The sequence below is a fragment of the Spea bombifrons genome, chromosome 1 (genome assembly GCF_027358695.1).
Source record: "Spea bombifrons isolate aSpeBom1 chromosome 1, aSpeBom1.2.pri, whole genome shotgun sequence".
Lineage (NCBI taxonomy): Eukaryota > Metazoa > Chordata > Amphibia > Anura > Pelobatidae > Spea > Spea bombifrons.
In genome coordinates this window covers 88174082-88196258 of record NC_071087.1, presented here as the reverse complement: position 1 = coordinate 88196258, position 22177 = coordinate 88174082, and the positions used below count along the sequence as shown (strand labels likewise).

At 35.8% G+C, this 22177-nt stretch overlaps 1 protein-coding gene across 2 annotated transcripts in view; it reads right to left on the bottom strand.

Moving 5' to 3' along the window:
• SUSD1 (sushi domain containing 1) overlaps positions 1-17226 on the bottom strand; it is a 45788-nt gene extending 28562 nt beyond the window's left edge. For both annotated transcript variants that reach the window (XM_053465834.1, XM_053465835.1), the window contains exons 1-5: positions 16799-17226; positions 8838-8957; positions 6297-6452; positions 2170-2322; positions 1134-1286 (exon numbers count right to left, since the gene is read on the bottom strand). In XM_053465834.1, coding sequence (XP_053321809.1) covers positions 1134-1286; positions 2170-2322; positions 6297-6452; positions 8838-8957; positions 16799-16877 — 661 coding nt within the window. In that variant the 5' untranslated portion in view covers positions 16878-17226. The remainder of the gene's footprint in view (positions 1-1133; positions 1287-2169; positions 2323-6296; positions 6453-8837; positions 8958-16798) is intronic.
• Positions 17227-22177: the final 4951 nt, after the last annotated feature.

Genomic DNA, 22177 nt, shown 5'->3' with positions numbered 1-22177 from the left:
AAAATAATAATGCTGAGAAACTGACTTTTATTTGAAAAAGATTTTACTCATCTACAAAAGCTCATGAAATATGAATATTGCTAAGTAGATTCTAGTATTTGTCCTGAGTGTGTCCCCAGTGTTTTTATGTTGTTTTGCTTTTTATGCAAGTTACAGGGCAATATGTACAAGTAGCGCATTGCTATTTCATAAGGGCGTAAAATGTTCCCCTAAATTCTACATTATTTTTTCTTATTTTTGTACGTTAAGGGTAAGACATTTTTTTAACCTATATTTCGAGCGGGAAGAGCATGATGTGTTTAGGCACCTATTTGACATTATTTTTTACATTTTATTTTAAATTTGCTTTTATTTTGACATTTACTTGGAACTGGATAGTTCCTCTTATGATGGCATGGTGGCATCATTGGAGTCTTTATTATTTCTTATATATTTCTTTATTATTATCTTGAGAAGTACAGTGCTTGTGATTGCTCTCCAGGTTTTTGTGGGGGGTGTTGCAGCCACACTGGCTGAAGGAAGAAGGCAATCGCTAATCACTTTATAAGCTCTTTTATCCCAATGATCTTTCTATGATCAACATGAAAACCTGGAAACACTTGCATGGTATTTGACTTCCAAACAGTGTTTCAGCAACTAAATATATTTCAGAATGGGAGAGGACAGGCATTATGCCACAGTCCATTGTTGTGTAAGTGAAAAATACACATAATATTTGTACTTTTAGGGGATTCACATCTCGGAAAAAATAAGAGCAAGAGTACATTTTTCTCCACCCTGTATGGAGCTGGATAGAGTCAAACTTTGTGAATCATGGTGACCCTTAACCCTCTTGAGCATGGAGTTCACCAGATCTTCACAGATTGCCACTGGAATCCTCTTCCACTCCTCCATGACGACATCACAGAGCTGGTGGATGTTAGAGACCTTGCGCTCCCCCACCTTCCGTTTGAGGATGCCCCACAGATGCTCAATAGGGTCTATTTGAGGTCTGATTAGAAGACGACCCCGATTAGAAGACGAGGGGTATTTTTCAGAGCATTTGCTCTGAAAAAAACCTCGTCTTATAATCGAGCAAATACGGTAGTGCAAATGGATCACAATGACAATTTTTTGTATTACATCCTTTTTACCTAGACACAAAGACGTATTTCCATTTGCCTGAAAGGGTTCTGTGCCATTCATCACGCTATAGCCCTCTGCACAGTAACACTCATAGCTCCCAGGAATATTTTTACAACGGCTGTTGTGTCCACAGATGTCCGGTACACTACACTCATCAACATCTGAAAAAAGGAAAAAAAAAAAAAATACATATGTTGCTTTATATTTGACCTAGAATTCTATTTGTTTTAAGCAGTAGCTGCTTTTAGATAAAAGAGGAAAAGTAACACAAGAGGTCACCTTCTATCAGATATGCCAAACTTTGAGGTTAGAACAAAACATCACTACTTAGCAGAAAACCACCTGTATTGAACTTACATTCTTAACCTAAACAGCGTCTTTGGTATTCTTTTGATATCTATGATATGCCTCAATTAATTTATTAACATTAATATCACCTGTGTTATGAATCAAGAAAAAACAACAAGATGATATTCGTCTTTCCATTAAACACTTTTGCCAAACTAATCTTATCCTATTCTTCATCTGCTGCCCCGATGTGCCAGTCACTGGCTCCTCATACCCTTTAGAATTACTTTTAAGATCCTGACCCTTACTTTCACAGGCTTTATCATCTCTATTCCCCCCACCGCAAGACAGATCTCTCTCTTTCTCTTCAAATACTTTAGTAAAAACCCTCTTCATTGCGCCTACAACTGGCATCTCTCCTCACACTCATCGCCGGATTTTAACTTGTCTTGTACCTATTCTCTGGAATTTTCTTCCCCGTTCTGTCAGACTATCTCTCTATTTATTCTAATGTAAACAATCATTTTAAAAACGTCCTGCTTGAGGAAGTATGCAATCTATCCTCCTCCCAATTGATAATAGAAATGTCGTAGTTACTAAAAAAAATAACAATTTTACGCTAACCAAATGATATAATGCACTTTAGTTATTGGATACCCTAACTTATTTCAGCAATAGGATACTGTGTTATTTCCTAAATTGAATATTGTTCATTATAATAGCTCTATCCACACAGGCATATTCCCATTCACTCACCTGTGCAAAAGGATTTTTCATTACTTTCTTGAAAAGGTTCCATGCCGTTCATTGGCCGATATCCCTCTACACAGTAACACTCATAACTTCCTGGGGTATTTTTACACTTGCTGTTATGTCCACATACATTTGATACACCACATTCATCAATATCTGTAAAAGGCAATAAAGATATGTGAAATAAAATACATCAAGCTAATGATGGAGTTGCAACGACTGCTGATGGAGTTGAACTACAAAAATGATTTCTGTTCCTGTGTTAAGTGCTAAATATGTATTGCTGAGGCGTTATTTCACTTTGGTCAAATGTTAACATTTTCAAACCCAGATTCCTTCCCTTTTGGTCCCCTCACCTTCTGGCCTCCTACAGCCATAACACCCGCTTTTTTTTACTTTAAAAATGTCCTTACTCTTATTCATATTTATCTTTCCCCTCTTGTAGCGTTTGTGAAACACCACAAGCTCTCTGCTAGCCACCATCTTAAACCAAGCACAAGATGTGCCAGCAGCAGAATGTTAAAATGAAACAAAACTACAGCTACATGCTTCTGGTATCTGTCTAGTCCTGTATTTAAGCCAGCTCAAGATCAAGGGTTTTTACTCGCAGTTAAACTACTACTTAGAGGAGTCCTTCCAATTTACCATATCTATTGAAGAAAAATAGAGAATATGGGATGTTGAAATCATTTCACTATGAATACCGAATATATAATGGGATTTGAAAAAAATTAACTCAATACTACTTTGAAATACCTTGCAAAACAGATGTAATGCTATTGTCCAAACTTGAGAGCAATTCACATCTAACCTTATTGTTAGAGTCTACTATATCTAATAGGGTCTGCTAATTCAAAGATATGTATCAGCATTGTGTTGTTCGATGTAAAGTCATGCACCTTGAGGTAGGGAATCTCATTATATATTCTGTATCTTTTTTCTCACGACCTAATGCAGTATGCCATGATATGATCATATCTGGCAACTCTCCAGGTTTCTCCTGGATTCTCTGGGTGAAGTGCTGCTTCCCTGGGTCTCCAGGTCGGTCTTCTCTTTCTCTGGAGCAGGGGAACATTGTTTAGCTATCACTGGTCTTCCCACCCAAGTATCCTCCCATTTCCAGGCCAAATTAATGCTTTTTAGGAGTAGCCAGATAACCATGTCGCTCTCCTGCTCTCACCTGCTCTCGTACATGTCTAGTCTTGCATACTTCCAACACAACCAAATCAGAGGAAAGAAAGTTCCTGTTAGCCTGCCCTCTGAGCTTCCCAACCTCCATAAATCACTGTATTACGCTATTTGGATTGCTCCACTGAAATGCTCAATGGTCACAAAAATACTATGCTAATTAGGAACAAGAATAGTCATTCAACAGTGATCCTAGGGAAAAACAGGGGTCATAGTAGTAGATTATGTGAAACTGGCATTCAAGAAGCTTTCAGGATTAGACCCAGAAGACTCCAGACTGGATCCACAAATCAATGTGTGGAACTGTCAATATGAAACAAAAAGTAAAACTGCATTGCCATTCTTCTAAACAAATAGGATTTGCATATTTAGAAGAGAATATTGTCCTTCGTTATTGAAAATGTTCTGGCACAATTATGAATCTATGTATCCAAAATAGCAATATGCAATTCACAAAGTATATGATTTTATTTCTAAGAAACAGACAGTGTAGTATATAATCAGAAACGGCTCCATAGTAGTTATTTTATTCTCTACAGATGATTAAATATTGCAAGGACCGTGCCTGTATGAATATTTATTTGAATAATGAAATAAATGGAATGTCTTGGTATGCTATTAAGTTGACGCCTAAGGCATGACATGATATATTAGTCAATTGGATATATATATGGATATGCTTTAAAACAGTGATAGTAATGAATGATTTTACTTGCAAGCCCTGTTCAACATGTTTATTACAAACCCAAGGAGAAAAATAAAGCCCGATTAGGGAACTTTATACTTCTATAAAGGCGGGTACAAAAACACCTGTGATCATCTGGAATAGTGTACATAGTTTTGAGGATGTAGTAGCACCCACGAAGACACATCAATGTATTGAAACAGAATGACCCTTTTCACTGTCTCTGAAATATCCACATTATTTAGGAGTCTTTTCTGGAAAATATCATCTTTGTGGAATAACCATCCTTTTACTGCTTATTTTTTTACTACACTAAAACTAAATGACAGAAATGTTATCTTTTCTATTTGCATTATTTTAAAACATAAAATCTTATTTTTTGTTAAATAAAGCTTTTGCAATAAACGAGAGGGAGCTTCTCATAGAAGTCAACTTTCAGAAAACTAGGTGTATCTGCTCAGACATGTCTTGTAAACATTCGATTATAAAGTTCTGTGACGTTTTTGTTGGAATAAAGGGTTTATTTATAGGAGCACTGTTCCTTGTGTAATGTTGTAATTTTGTAGCCTTCTAAATATCCCACTAGGTGATTACCTATGGTCCCACGATTAAGCACTAGAAGGTGGACCGAGGGTTTTACCTTTTTTCTTCTACCTCCTGTCATGTTTTTGAATTTGAAGTAAATGGGCATCCCATTTTAAAGCAAGAGCAGGGCATGGTCCTACTTTTCTTTGATAATAAATAATTATAAATTATAATAAAAAATTATTTCAACCTGACATAAAGCCAGGATTTCTTTTTTAATTAACAGGCCTACTTTAATTGTTGCTCCTTTAAAATCTTCCTGCATTATTGTTTTAATAATCACAAAATGATAGCCAATAAATTATATTTTAAAAACTGATTATTTCACTTTAAAAAGAAAAGCTTTTAAAAATGCATAACTTCTCAGCATTTCCCAAAGATGGTGGGGGTGCTTGTCTTCTTTGTCTTCCTTCCTGGAAATTAAGGAATATGTTTATGGACTGTCACTCATTGACAAAGGGGGAAATGATAATGTGGTAAGGAGGAGATAAAATGTGAGGGATTCAGAGCATGTGCCTATATTAAATTGCTTTATAAAAATAAGGGCATGTTTATTTAGTTCCATCCCGCTGACGGCCTATTGTTTTTAATAACCAAGCTGCTGATACTGTTTCGGATACTGAGAGCATCCGCCAGCATAGGGAAATGCGATAATATGGATAATTTAGGATCTAAAAGGTATAATTCTGGAGTTTAGATTTCAGAAGAAGCATTATAAGTTAAAGAATTCTAGATGTATGCAAATAAGCAATTTAAATGTAAGCGTTAATCTCTTATTTCAAATATTTGGATATTTAGTGTCCGGTAACTTTGACACACAATAAAAATGTTAAAATCTTATTATATATTTTAATTCTTTCTCAAATACTTCTTTGGGACTATCCTATTACTTGATTTCCCCGAAAACTCTTTATTATAAAATGTATTTTCAACATAGCTACACTAATGCTATAATTTCCTATATGATTGTAAGCTTGCAAGCAGGGCCCTCTTCCCCCAAAGAGGGTTTCAGTTTAGTCTGCCAATTCTAGTTTTGTCATTCCCCTTGAATACATATAAGGAGTGCTGCGGAAATATTTCCCACCTTTATAAATAAAAGATGATAATAATAATGTAATAAATGGAGATGTATCACTGTCGAGATTGGACATATACATACTTGAAAATGAGAGAACGCTCAAATTGTTTATCATGGTCAAACATTGTTAGATGTTTGTTTCGACTAAATACATCTGTGGCCAAAGTTAAGAAAAAAATCGCAGCTTCTATGTATTTCAAAAGAAAATGTGATAATTTGGTAGTAAGACGATGGAAAGATGGAGGAGAAAGAGACATGACATGAGCTTGTTTCGCCTTTACATTATCAGTTAGGGTATAGGTTCTAACCTATATGGACAATTTTCAATAGTCCTAGTCCTACTGGATCATTCATGTAAAATTCTAGCATTCTGAAGAAGATCATATCATACGATCAGAAACACATGCTCCTAGCACTCATATTTCACACAAGCCTAATGTGAATATAGGTGAATATATGTATAGCGAACAAAAGAAAAAACATAGATTACCTAAAATTGCATACTCTGAGTGGCCCAGTCTGTCAAACCACGGTAAATTAGCAGAATCCAAATTTTTGGATCTAAATCTGGTACCAGACTCTAGTGTTACTCACCTGTACAGAACGTGCCATCGTTGGGTATAAAATTCTCATTGTTATTGGATGGCCGATATCCTTTCAGACATATACAGTAGAAGCTTCCGTGTGTATTATGGCAGGCAGTATGATTCCCACATATACTATGTGCTCCAATCTGGCATTCATCTTTATCTGTTCATGTAAGATAAAACACGTTTTAAGAATCAAGACTACATTAAGAGAGAAAATATTTATAAAATGGCACTACCAAGAAATATGTCTGCAAACATTACATTGTGCAAAAACTAGAACAATAATTTTATGATAGTTTATTTTTAATAGAACACAAGTAATAAAAAAAAATGTGAGTTACTCGTTAGAGAAAAGCACCATACAGCAACATTTAGAGCTCATTAAAGTGAATTGGCTGCTGCTGCCTTTGATAATTTATACATTTATTTTCTTTTTTCCGTTTTAATCTAGCAGGGAAACATGCTTCAGCAAATAGTAGTCAGGAACAATGCCAGGAAAAGAGAAGGAATTAAGTAAATATCCATGTGTGAAGTGTTTGATGTTTTCGAAAAATTCACATCAGCGAAATCGATTTCATCAATGCCAATGACATGTCCTTTTCTTATAGAAACACATGTTTTCGTATGGGAAAGTAAATGTTCAAGGGTAATCTTAACAATTGATGAAATGTTCTTGAGTAACAGGAAAACGAGGCCAAATGTATCTTGGAGCACCATCAGTGATGAAGTGGCCTACAGGTCTGATTCAAAGGCCTACGCAGCCCAAAGTATGAGGTGCTAATGTACTCTGGTTGTTCCTTAAGGACAAAGTTGTTTTTTTTAATAACTGAGGACAAGAGTGTTTTCAGCACTTTCTCCTTGTCTCTCGAACAGTAAGTTTCCTGTCTTCCACTTATTTTACCCCCTAAACTATATATTGTTTCTTCAGGTCAAGTAGGGCTTTCTTTTGAAACCAATGTCATGTACACTATATAACCAACAGTATGTCGACATTCCTTGTAATTATTGAGTTAAGGTGTTTAAGCCATATCCATTCCTAACAGGTGTATAAAATAAAGCACATAGGCAGCCATCTCCATAGACAGTAGAACGTGTCATACTGGATAGCTCAGTGACTTTAAACAATGCCATCTTTGCCACAAGTCAGTTCATGAAATTTCTGTCCTACTAGATCTTCCCCGGTCCACTGTAAGCGGTAATTTTGTAGGAATAACTACAGCTCGGCCATGAAGTGGTAGACCACGCATACTCACAGAGCAGGGCTGTTGAGCGCTGCAGATTGTGAAGTGTGAAAATGGCCTGTCCTCGGTAGCATCACATACTACAGAATAACAAAGTGCCTCTGAAAGCAACATCACCACAAGCACTGTGCGTCAGGAGATTCACAAAATGGGTGGAACAGCTGCATGCAGGCTTAAGATCACTATGCACAATGCCAAGTGTCACTGGAGTGGTGTAAAGCATACAGACATTGGACTCTGGAGCAGTGGGAACATGTTCTCTGGAGTGATGAATTGTGCGTCATTATCTGGAGGTCTGATGGACAATTTAGACTTCAAGGAGAATCCTACCTACTGGAATGCATAATACCTACTGTAAAGTTTGATGGAGGAGGAATAATTCCACGGGGCTGTTTTTCAGCATTTGGCTTAGGCCTTTTAGTTTCAGTGAAGGGGTAATGTTGAGGCATGCAAAGGCATTTTAGAAAATTGTAGACATTCAATTTTGTGGCACCAGTTTGGGGAAGGCCCTTTCCTGTTCCAGCATGACTGTGCCCCTTGTGCACAAAGCAAGGTCTATAAAGACATGATTTGACCAGTCGGGTGTGGAAGAACTCGAGTGGCCTTGCAAATATAAAGGAAGTGTGTGTTTTTTACAGCAGTAGTATATGTGAACTGTAGGCTTAATCATATATACACTGTCTACAACTGCCGCACAAAAGGGAGAGGGAAAAAGTGGGAGAGAAGGGAGGAAAAGGAAGATACAAAGAGAAAGATGAAGAGAGAGAGAAGAAAGAGAGAGATAGAGAAAAGGGGGAGAGAAAGGCAAAAGATAGAGGTGGAGAGAGAGGAGAAAGGGGAGAAGAAAGAGAGGTAAAGTAGAGAGAAGAAATGAAAAGAGGGAGATGAGAGAGAAAACGAACAGATGGAAGACTGAGCAAAAGAGAGGAAAAAATGTCAATTTTATGACTGGTTTATATGCTAGCCTCTATATAGTTACATATGTAATTCTATCGCCTAACTTTTGATTCTGGATAGCAGCAAAACCACGAAAGGAAACCAAATATTTGGCAAAGAGGAAGCAGACACAAGCTGCACGACTAGTTAATATTCACATAGAAAATAAGAGAGTGATAAAACATAGTACTTTTTATAATACTAAACTATTCCAATCTATGCTGCACATCATTTATAACAAACACAAACACAAACACACTTTAAATTAAACTGATTTATTATTTTGTTTAGCATCACAGAGATGGAGATAGATGTTGGTTAAGCATTCATTACTTTTAGTACAAGAGATTGGACCATAATTCACTTACCCAAACAAAGCGTCCTCCCATTTCCAATCAGTCCAAAGTTACACATGCAGGTATATTTGTTATCTTTCTCTACACATGTAGCATTCACGTGGCACGATTTACACGTCTCTATTGATGTAGCTATAAAACAAACAGATAATTACAATACAGATCAGACAAACCATTGTCAATTTGTCACCATTGGCTCCAATCGAGCCGTTCTGAAAACAAAAAAGAGTAAAATATATTTGTTTTGGAAAATAATGACAATAATTTAATGGAAAGAATCAGTGTTCATATTTCACAAAATGGCATAATTTGCACATTTTTAATTACACGTGGCGAGAAAATGTTATTTTAAATCAGACCTTTTTTGCTTACGTATAAATTAGCAAGTACGTATCCATAAATCTTGGTGTCTTTCTGTATATGTACATTGGCTTTCTTCCTAACGTGGTTAAGCATTTTACCAGTAAAAATGTAATTTATTTTGAAAACACAACCTCTTCCTCTTGTACCTAATCAGAAAAGCAGACTCCTTTGTAAGGAAACGCTTCTGTTCTCAGCGGGAACAATATCAGTTATTAATGGCTATAATTTCGGGGACAGTGTTACATACAGGAAAAGCCATCTGCTCCAAGCCAAGATTGCAAACATCAGTTTGTGAACATTGCTGGGGCATAACATCAAATTATTCCTGATAAGTAGTGTCAACAAACAGTGTAGATGGGTTCAGAACCACAAATAATCAAAAATGCCTAAACACCGCAAGATTCTCATGTGTGAAAAAGTAAAATATACATTTATTTAAAACATGCATTTACTTAATTTAAATATTTTTTGCCTATGAATGAAATCTTCAGGAACTATCTTATTGAATTATTTTCTCGTAATTGTAAAAATATTTTCAGTTTGACCAATAGATATGAATTTCAGATACTGGCTAGTTTTAGTATAACGTTGGCACTTTTGCCAAAAAATATTAATTTAATAAAAGTGTATATATGCAAATGGTATGTTCCAAAAAGGCCATGATATGCACTTGGAGAGGAGACCTTCAACATGGATTGCATGGGAGCCTAGTCATTTTGTGCCACTGATGTGTAGCAAAGATATCCCCGAGAAGCTTATTAAAGTATAAATAACATTATTCTAGATGATCAGTAAATTAATTTCTTACAACACTACCCATATCTCATGTTTTTTAGTGTATTGTAGGTGTCAAGAAGATATGGGTGTCTTTTAACCAAGCAGCTGTATCAATTTCCTGACTAGTACTCAACATAGGCCCTGGCTTTCAAATCACATCACTCACAGCTTAATTTAACTATACGGTTTCTGCTTTTCAAAAACATGCCCAGGACCTGTGATCCTCCAGACACTTGCCGGTGAGCCCTGTGGCCAGCCCAGCCCCGAAATGCAGCCGCTGCAAAATTTCTCAATTTATGGTATACAAACATTTTTTCCAAGTAGTCTGCTGCAAACCTGTAAAAACTACTAAATTATTATTTTATTCTTAATTTTTGCTCATATTTTTTGAAGATGAACTTTCTTTTTTCACAATAGTTTTTTATGCATTCTGAAGACTTAGATCGGTTCCTAATAAGAGAAACGGCTATAGAAGGCCTATCCATAATGGTACCTATTAACTAACAATAACTACATATTCCTGCATAAGAAAACAATCTGTAGTAGTATATACCAATCCATCTAACTCATGAGTTGCCAGAAGAGAGCTCTCTAGTTTTGATAGACCCCTTTTCTGACAACGCTAAATTAAAATTGTGGGGGGCTGTAGTTCTACAATAGCTGCTCTTAATCTGGTTACGCATCAGTCAAGAGTCAAAACACATTTAGACTTTTATTTTCACTGGTATGGTAAGACCTTGGGTCCGGATTTGACGTTGTGTATAAAAACCACCAATGCAATGTGTATATTTTATTCATACGCAAAAGGACGAGACTTACTTAGCCGGGAACAGACATTGCTTTGGGGAATGTATAGATTTCTGCCAATGAAGCCGTCATTCAAAAAGCACATGACTTCTCATTTCATAATGAATTCTACATCATGTTTTATTGTTATCAGTGAGTAATTTACATGGCCATTTATAAACTATGACTAAACAAAAAAATCACATCTGCTATGAAGCTTTTTGCTTGAGACACCTGGCTACAAAGCACTAAGACCATTAAACCTTAGGTTCAGCTTCCTCTGCTACCTTATAAAGTAACAATACTAGCGTAATTACATCAGCATGATGGTCATTGTTTTTTTTAATTCAATCTCTGGTATATTTAGGCCTTCCTTTCATATCCTAACAAGCTTCCGTCTTCTTTTCAGCTCCCCAGGATAACGAGAAAACACCGATTAATGTGAATGAGAAACCAGTTGGATGTCGGTTCCTGGAGAATGAGTTAATGACCTTACTGGACTTTCCCCAGTAATACATTTGGAAAGAAGCAACAACAATAAAAAGTATTATTAATAATACAGTAATAGTGCAGTATATACACACAATCGAAAAATAAATAGGGTATCAGATCCATCAGATTTACAATGTTTTGTGATATGAATACAGTATGTAAGCATTGTACATATAAAAAGTGTATCTGCAAAGAACTCTCCTCCCGCCATGTGTAATCTTTACTATTATTCACTATTATTAATAATATTAATAGAAAAAATAAAAACGTGAATTACCATGATCAAATGCGGCGTAAATGAGGTCTTCCCTAGAATTGATTAATATTGCCTACCAAATAAGTGGCTGGTTTCTTCAATCATTTAGATATTTTTAAACTTTACTTTTCCCAGAAGCAAAATAATAATTAAAAAATATATATATATATATATATATATATATATCTATATATATAGCGTTCACCTCCTCCAAATGACAAAGTTGGTAATTTAAACTCCAGAATCATGACCTGGTTGAAATAAAAGGAAACGTAATTCTACATCACTTACTAATTTTTTGTTAATGTTATAGGAGGATGTAAGGTTTCCCTAGCTCTGCGGCTGTCAGCCCAACTGAGACTTGGTAGTTAAAACGCGTTGACTTGTCATTGGCACATTAAATAAGAATTCTTTATCATTGAACATTCTTCCAAGGGAACACAGTGCATCAAAGTTGAGGAAGTACAAGAAAGAGGAAGAGCATTATATAGAGAGGGTGATGATGGCATTGTTTACCAGAGAAGAGCTGCCAGATGAACACATATGTGAAAAGAAGAAAAAAGGAAGTCAAAACGAGAAATGTAATCAGAAGAAGATGGGAATCACAGCTTAAAAACCTGTCAGTTGAGCCTGATTCTATATGACAGCAATAGGACTATTTCATGACCCCTGCATCCTAATACTATGTACTACAATGGATTTCTTTCATTTTACAAAAGGTTCTACCATTGAAGGATTGGAAATATTTAGCTCGGGGGGAAAAGTCTAGATAGGCGTCACAATACTACAAATACCCAAAACACTATGCCAAATGTTCTCATATTTCTGCATGCTTTAAGGGTATATCAGTGCTGGATGATAGTTCCCAAGCTCGTTGAATACAGAAAATGAATTTGTCTCCTATATATAAACTATTTTGCAAAAAATTAAAGAGATCAGAATATCATTACATATTATATAATATATATTATTTCAGAATACAAAATGCACCACCTAAGAAAAAATAGACAGGTTCACCATAAATTTAAAAAAGTTTGTCTTTACAGGCCCTCCTTGTACTCTATCAACTACAGTATGATCCACCTCATGTTGTTTGCACTAGAAGCATGCACCTACATTATAGAAACAAAATCTGATGGCAGAGAAGAACCATTCGGCCCATCAAGTTCGTCAGTCTCTTCTAGCTATGAAAATCTAAAACCTTATGTAATAAATAGCTTATTGAGTGTATAGAATCCACCTATGTTCCACTCGCCTCCATCCTGTACTAAGTAGAATGGGGGTTAAATTAAAATTGTAATAAAGTAAGAGCTGGAGCATGCCTCCCAACTGCCCTGCTTTGTGCAGGACAGTCCCGATATTGCCATTCTATCACGCTGGGCCTTCTGGCTGCCTCCACCTCCCCTTAATGATGTAAGTACTTTCGGATAGGGCTGAACAGGTCCCTGGATCCTCAAGATGATGGTGGCACACACGGCCAGCAAAGAATACGATGAGAATAGTTTTGGCATAGAACACACCTACATTTTCACTTCTAACAATTACAGGAACAACAACCCGTGTCAAATAAAATCATCTGTTTTCTTACAGATTACACATTATGTCTTCTTACGCAAATGTATACATCCTACAACAGTCAAAGACAATGGGAGTCTAGATACACTAGATGTTGATGGAGTGGTGACAGCTGTCAATGGCATGTAAAATAAACCTTTCTAATCTATTGTTTTATGGGCTAATTGTTAGTATATATACTGTATATATATATTTATATAGAAGATGGTTTACATGTAAAATGTTTCACAGTGTAGGAGAAGTCTCTTTCTTTACTGCAGTTTTCTGCATTTATTTCTTAAACATATAAAAGATTAAAAGAAGGCAAGGACTCTGTAATCTGTATTTCGGCATTTTGTTTACTCAAATATTTATTAATTGTGAGGGTTATATAGCTCATCAAATTTAACCCAACCTAACCTGATATTATATTGTGGTCTGGCGCAACACAGAAAGGCTTTTGAGTGACTGGTGGGCATGACAGTACGGGGTGAAATCCATAGCTCCCAACATCCCCTGATTTGCTGGTGCAGTAATGACCGTTGGCTTTATGTCCCAACTGAAAGCTGTCTTTGGAAATGTCACAGGCAGCGGTTCTCCAATATGGGCACTGTACAAGGACATACCGGTAATTACAAGGACATAATAACACTGCACCGTGTCCCTTCCATGTACTGACATGGATGTGACATGTTTTTATTAACTTTCACAAAAATAGCCATTTTTTGTAATTATCTAAAAAAATGGAAAACCATTAGGCTTTTGTTAATCTGTACAAACTGGAAAAAAAAGTTGACTGCTTACAATAGTAAAAAAGTAATAATGTATGAAATATTCAGCTAATGAAATATATATATATATAAAACTTGTAAACCTCCCACAGTGAGATGTGTCTTAATATAAAGGCTCATCACTATACAGAGGACAGATTTATTTAATATACAAAAGTGATGCCTCTGGTACAGTTTCAAATTGCTCTTATCACCATAGCAACCAATCAATCATTGATTGCCCTGGTGATAAAACCTCCATTCAAAATTAGAACCAGTATAACTTTTTCTACACCATTCAATGCGTTATTTATACTTTGCACTGAAATAGGGTAAATTAGAGTAAAGATTCTTAAGCTTCATAGCTTTTGCCCACAAAATAATGAAAGGAAGTTAGATCACTGTGAAACAATAGCAATTCATGAAAAGAAAAAAAAAACAAGGAACAAGTTGTGATTTTGGGAATAATTGTGATAAAAGCTGTGTGTTCTAAAAATATTAACTCACTTTAAGGGGGTATTGAATTAAGTATTTTATCTGTATTGGTTGATATGTAATTTTTGCTATTTTTATATGGATGTGGTCTCTATAATGGGAAAAGTATAGACAATACAAAATGTAGAAACAGCATTCTTAAAGTGGTAGAAAAAAACAAAACTGTAGAAGTTTGCTATTCAAGGGACCTCTGAGGTCTTCAAAGCTTATGCATCTCTATGTACCGTACTATCATCGGACTATGATGACTCTTTAAAGGCTCCACTAACTGCTGGAGGCTTTATTGCCTATCTATTTTATATGTGAAAAAAGAGTCAGAAATAAGTTAAAAATTGTATCGCTGATTATGTCCCCTTTCAAGTAAAAAATAAGCAAATGTTCTATATCCTGTAGAAATCTATTCACAACAGCTTGGAAAGTGCCTCCCTTCTTTATTTTGCACCCCTTTTGATACCTGGGCCATCACCTTGCCTTCTTGTATGTGATATTAACGTTGAAAAAACGAGACCTAGACAGTTCAATCTACCAAATTGGGTATTTTAATATTGTAATAATATACTGCCAGCATATTCAGCATAGTACTGTAGCTTTAAGAACAACTTTTCATGTTAAATTTCAACATGACATCACCACTATGTGCCTTATGACACCTGCGTATTATTTGGTGGCTTCTAGGCTCTCAGTAAGTTAAGTAATATTTTGTTTAGCAATCTGGCCCTAAAAGAGTTAATTCCTTCTTTTGCTTCACATTCAACAAGTATTAGTAAACTATGATTACTTGCTGTAATTACATTTTCCTTCCTGCCTTTTAATAATTGCATTGTTATGCATGAATACTCCTTATTATTCTTTATGTTATTCCCACTAATTTCATTAATTTCAAAAAATGATAATTACTGACATTAACATGATTTTTTTTTAAGTCTTGTTCTCAAAGCCACAGAAAATAATGAAATTTGTCAAAAGCACCAATTGTTTAGGCCCTGATTATTTAATACAATACTCCTTAACCTAATGTCAATAATTAATGTCAGAGGGATCAGCCATCAAGCATAATATATATATATATTTACAGTATATGTATGTATATATATATATATATATATATATAGTATATATATATTTACAGTATATATATATATATATAAACAAACAGATATGTGGTGCATTATTTAACCCTTTGAGAGCTGAGGTTTGAGACAAAGTTTTGTTAGATGGTTAGTTTGTTAGATTTGGGTGACATCCATACAAACAGTTTACACTTTGTGTAGGGAAGGTACTTAATTTGAGGCAAACTGCAAATCCTACAACATGATATAATAGTAAATATATTTTAAAAATTACAAAACCAACCAATAATTCCAAATAAAATACCCATATATGACAAACCAACGAGGTAGTAGAAGTAACAAAATCAAAGTCGTTTCTTAAAACCCCCAACTCCTTTATAAATGTATTATGTCTATGTGGCAAAATTACATAATTATGCTAAAGAAACAAAATAAAAGTACAAAGTACATATGTCTGCAAGAATACCATCTGGCGTGCCTGCTCTTGAGGGCTAGAAAGCTCATGACTCTCATCATCATGTTGGCAAAGGTTGATGGGACTTGTCTGGTCTCTTTAAAACAATAAATATATTTATATAAGAATAATTTCTCTTTGTGTTATTTGTTTATATTTTTATTGGAAATTAAGAGGGGGAGCACCTCTGATGTCATAATCATTGATCCCTTGGGATGACTCCTTACTTTATTTTGATTTAATGCTACCTGAGTACCCTGTTTTTTTCCCACTGCTATCTCACAGTAAAACTTTGTTCTTGAATTCAGGTGACAATTTACCTCCTGACATGTAATGTTAACCGTAAGATATTGTATTACTATTAGAACCATGTATTTACCCCCATTAGCACATCACCACAATACAATCTTTAATTAATGGATTTATTTAATGAAGTTGGAATTTTCTGGTGAGTTTGCAGAAGTTATACACGTTTCAACTCACTGACTTCATTATGCATTATAAACGGACAATCTCTGCATGTTTGTTTCTCGCATAAAAAGTGTTGAGCTGCAATTACTCATTTTGCTTTTGCTTTCAAGATATCTCACTACATCAACTTGATATAAAGTTCCAACTAAACTCTTCTTGTTGGGGAAACTTGCTGGAGTTTGCCCTTCGTAAAGCATTCTTAAATCGGTTCAACTATGTTACAAACTCCCGGTGTAGTGAATACACTGCTGTGGGTCTGAATATTTAGAAAGTTCAGAGAACATTATTTTTCCAGAATGAATGGCACACCTGCTTTTGCTGACCCCTGCTTCACAGCTGGTACCCCTAGTATAATTATTTCCATGCTGAATGTATATATATATATATATATATATATATATATATAAAACCTGTAGGAAACTATATGAACCATTACATTTTTTTATTACAATATAATAAATTCTACTGAATGTTTTGAAACGTACCTTCTACACCTTGAGCACAGAACAGAAACAACAGAGACATGTTGAGCGAAAGGACCAGCTTTCTCCAAGAACTTGTCATTGTGTTTCAAATGTCTCCTCTGTTCGCTCCTCTCTGGACTCGGCTCCTTGGCTTCTTCGGCAATGTCACCTTTCTCCTCTCAACACTTTTATGAACAGACGAGGGCAGAAAGCCCCTATTTTTATCAGATGCGATACGTCCCTTTTCCTGTGGGCAGCTCATTCATACAAATGTAGGGCAGGATGAAGCACACACAGTATGTGAAAGAAAGCCGATGTGAATCATTCCTTCAGTCGTGAAACTTCATCGGCTGGCACGGCCCAGACACTTCCAACCCAGAGAATTCAACAAGCCACATGTAACGTCGTCCACACGCAGGATATCCCTGTTATCATCGAGTCATTTCAAAGAGGAGCTTAGTGTGGGGTGAGATAGCACTCCTTACACAAGCATTTTGTTTCAAAACCTTGGTGCTCAACAGTTTGTTGTTTAGAAGTGAAAAAAAGCACGTGACCTGCTGTGGCAATATCTGAAAACTATATATATTATATATATATATATAAAACACAGCCGAACTATAAAAATAAGTCTAGCCTTAAAATAAAAAAGGGAATGTTTTAAAAAGTTAGGATGTTGATGCATTTCAGAGTTTTATTAGACCTACCATGGAATCCGCTGGGAATATTATTATTTAAACATTTAACCATAAGGCCTTAGGGGGCGTCCCGGGCTTTTTGGTGCAGAACTTGGCTTCTTGAAACGGGGCCCTATCCTGTTGTGAATGAGGTCTGTGGTACCATCCATGTACATAAGGTGTTTTCAATCGATATATATATATATACACGAAAAGGAGCCCCTCAGCTTGCCGAGCGGGGCAGGAGTTTGTGTTACAACAGAACCCCTTTTAATTTTACAAACATTTGTAACTTAGCAACAATGACCAGCCACTCATGTTGTGTTTAAATTAAGGAGTATATTAGATGCGCTAATATCGATAGTATTTATTTACTAGTATACTAAGTAAATGCTATACAAGATGGACCCTAAATGGTGTATACTAAGTCAAGACACACGTAATAAAAGTTTAAATCACTTTGAAAAGACTTTATGTAACAGATTATACCAGAGTTTGGTAAAATTTGTTAAGAATTGAAACAGCTTTATTTTAATAATGCTATATTTCACAGGCCTGTGGAATCTACTGGTGCCCTGTCCATAACATAGCTGTGGAGAGACGTATCAAACTGTTGCTAAGGCAGAACTGGATCTGTTTCATTAGCGGCGTTTTGTATTAAAGACAATTTTTGCATTTCATAGTTCGCAGTATGGAGTATTTAGCTGGAGTTGATGCGTTTTACCGGGTCATCGTACAAACTTATACAAGCATTCAGGACCTGCGAGGTCGCTTCTTCAGATGGAATGAAGCAATATTTATGTATATGTTTGAATAATCTTATGCCTACGTCTCCAGGATCTGTGCGGTCACATTGGGACATATCTCTCCCCCCCAGACATGCGTATATGCTGTGCCTTGCTCACGCTTCCCGACTATTCCTGCCCCCGGGTCAGTTAAGCACTCTTACGCAGAGCAGGTGGTGGGGTCTGATAAAGCCTGTGTTTCGGCTGACGAGACAAGAGAATCTCATAGGGCCTTTGTGTTAGCTATTATGAGAGTAGTACTTTTTCACATGATATTATAAAAAGTGTCAGCTTAACAATGATACAACACTAGAAAACAGCATTGGGCAACCGTAAGCCTTCAAAGAATTTACAAATAGCTTTTTAATACCCGGGTTAAAGTTCTTATACTAAATTACTTACAATATGTCCAACCTGCTTGAAATTATAGTCTGGTATTACCTAAAAACTGCAAAATACATTAGCCATATAGGGGCCTGGGGGCATAACACTATGAAATTAGCCAACTAAATTAAAAGGATAGTTATGCTTGCAAATGTAGTCTTGGGTTAGCCTTGATTGACCCCTGTGGTAGAGCTCTGAAGCGCTTTACCATAACCTTAACAATATTTTTAACAGATAAGTGGTCCAGATAAATGTTATGAAATAATTACTATATAAACAACAAAAAATAGCTACTATACTTCATTGTGTGTACAAACCAAATATTTAAAAATGGTTTTCCAGTGAGTCTACTAACATGTATCACAATTGTGAACATTCACGTTCCCATAAGCAAGAATATATGGGAACCAAATGAATCTCAGTGATGGGTCGACCTCACACCTGTGGTAATAATAGATAAAATGACGGTAATTAAAATCACTTACTAATATAAAGTAAGGTGGAATTGGCCATAACAGGTGCTTTTTTGGGTTGCTTTGGTTTCCAGCTAAGAAAACTTTGTAAAAAGGTACAGCTGTTTACTAATGAGATCTTTTATCGCTCAGCAGAGAATTTAATTGTTTGTAATACTTTCCTATGTCAAAAAAATAATTCTGAACTTACAATTCAAAATGTCGCCATCTCTATCGGCACCTTATAATTTGTCTAAAGGATGGTGGGAGGAAGAGATTGCCCAATGATTTTATGCACCCAAATGAGGGGGATGTTGCACAACAATGTCATGCAGCCCGTAACAAGGGCTTTATACAGCATTTGCATAAGTTATGACTTTATCCTTTCTGCACTACATTTATGGGCTTCCCACGCCTTTTCTTTTGTGGAATGTGTTTTAAGGAGAACTTGATGGTCGGCGAAAGTGAAGTGTCGCACCCCCCTTCCCCCAAAAGTACCCTTAATAAAATGCGGCATATGCATATGATACATTTTGTGGTTTCCTCGTTACTCTAGAGAATTTTGTTTTACATATACACTGAACAATACAGCAGGTGTATGCTTTTTATGTAAGAGGAAGTCAGAGAATTGTCACATGTTCTCAGTATGCCGTGGACATAGATCAAGGAGTGAGATTTCATTGTTTAACAGAAGGTTAAGTGCCCTGTCTTTTATAGTAGAAGATCTATTTTCAGGTTGTGGGCACAGACCAAACCTAATACTATGTCATAACAGATTTATTTTTACCTTGTTGTTTTTAAAGATCTAGTGTGTGTATATATATATATATATATATATATATATATAGTATATATATATTGTGAGATAGGTCTGGGATCGTCCCTCGCTGAGGTCAAGGGACAAGTCCCCGTCTCCATTCAAACCAGGCAAACAGCAGTAAGTTCGTGCAATCTGACACAGGGTCAGGTTTATTAGAAAGGTTGCAAAGACAAAAGAAATATAACAACATAGCAACAAAAGAAATACCTTGCCTGTCCGGCACTTACTATACAAAGGATGTCGCTCACTACTAGCTGGAGAGCTTCTCTCTGCCTACATCATTTGTCCAGCAACCTTTACTCACTTTACTCAAATGTCTCTCCCACAGACAGGCTTTCTGTGTCCTATATTAATCACCTAGCAGGTGGAAGACTCTGGTGTTACTTCACATAGTAAAGGAATCTAGGAGAAACATACCTCCCTTCCACCACCAATACTACATGAATGTCACATATATATGTATATACTTAGTGCTTGCTTTTTTACAATCCAATGTGCAACGAAATGATATTGAACTACACCTATCGAAATAATGAAATAATAATATATATAATAACTAACATCATATTAAACATACAATGGATACTTATTTGAAAAATAGATTATAACTGAATTGTGCTTTCTTTGTAGCAAATTATTATAATATCTTCCATTAGAACTATATTTAACAGGCATTAGAATATAGCAACCTGCTCAATCAATGAGACCAACAATTACCATTTTTAAAACACATTTTCAAGTATTGTACAGTGTTTTATTTTATGCTGATAAGAAAATGATTGATGGTAAAATAGGTTTACATAGGTTGGAGGAATATTTATTTTACAATGTATTAGTGGCATACTGGGAAGACTATATTTCAAGGAGAAGAAGAAAAACTTAGGGAAAGTACATTTGGCTCAGCCATATTCCTAGGATGTCTGGTGTGAACAGCTCTCTTGAGATCGTTCCACAGCATCATTAAAGGGTTAAGGCCTGGGATCTGACTGGGCCACTCCAAAAGGCAAGTTTTCTTTTCTTGAAACCATTCTGTAATAGATTTACCATATTGAATTAGGTTATTATGCTGCTGCATCACTTAACTTCTGCTGATATCACCCTGGCATTATCCTGTATGATAACTTGGATGATGGCAAGCTCTCCAGGCCCGAGGCAGCAAAGCAGCCCTAAATCATGATGCTCCCTACACCATACTTAACCATTGGGATGATGTTTTCATGTGGATATGGGGTGCCCTTTTATGCCATTCTTCCCAAACTATTCAACTTTAGTTTCATCAGTCCATAAAACATTTTCCCAGTAGCGTTCTGGAGTTTCAAGGTGCTCTTTGGCAAACTTCAAGCAAACAGTAATGTTATGGTGGAGAACATTGGTTTCCTCTGTTGTGTCCTGTTATGAACACCATGCATGTTCAATCTTTTGCTTATTGTAGACTCATGAGCAGTGATGTCAACCAGTTCCAATGATTTCTTCAACCTTTTAGCTGCTACTCTATGGGTCTTTTTTAAGTCATTGAGCATTTTGTGCTGTGCCCTTAGGGTCGACTCAGCTGGGCACCCACTTCTAGGAAGAGTAGACACCAGTACTAAATCATCTTGATGTATAAAAAATGTGTCTAACTTTGGACTGATGAATATGTAAACTCTTTGAGATTACTTTGTAACCCTTTCCAGCTTTATGCAAATCAGCAATTCTTAATTGTAGGTCTTTTTAGATTTCTTTCTTTGTGTGACATGGTTCACACCAGCAGATTTTTCTTTAGAATAGCAAACTCAAAATGTTTGAGTGTTTTATTTGATGTCAAAGTAGCTCTAAAACAAACCTCCAATGTTATTGTATTGATTGGGCTCCATGTCTGCTAACTCCTGATTCCAATTAGCTGTTGTTGAAGTGATTTGCCTAGGGCTTCACATACTTTTTCCAACCCCCACTGTGAATGTTTGAATGATCTGAATGACAATAATAATACAATTATTTTAGTGTTATTAGTTTAAACAGATTGTGTGTGTTCATTATTGTAACTCAGATGAAGATCATAGCATATGTTAAGACAAATTGAAACATAAATGCTGGTCATTTCTATGGCAAAAGCAGTTCCTTTCGTTAAGATATCTATTTGTAAATAAATACAGTTTGTGTTAGCATTTGTTTGTTATAATTGTTTAATCATGCACCTAACTTTATGCCTACAAAATCCCTGGCTTTGTGCAAGTGTACCTGCCATGCATTGCATACCCATTACAGCTAACCAAAGTATTAGTATTAGACTGATCTCACAAATCAAG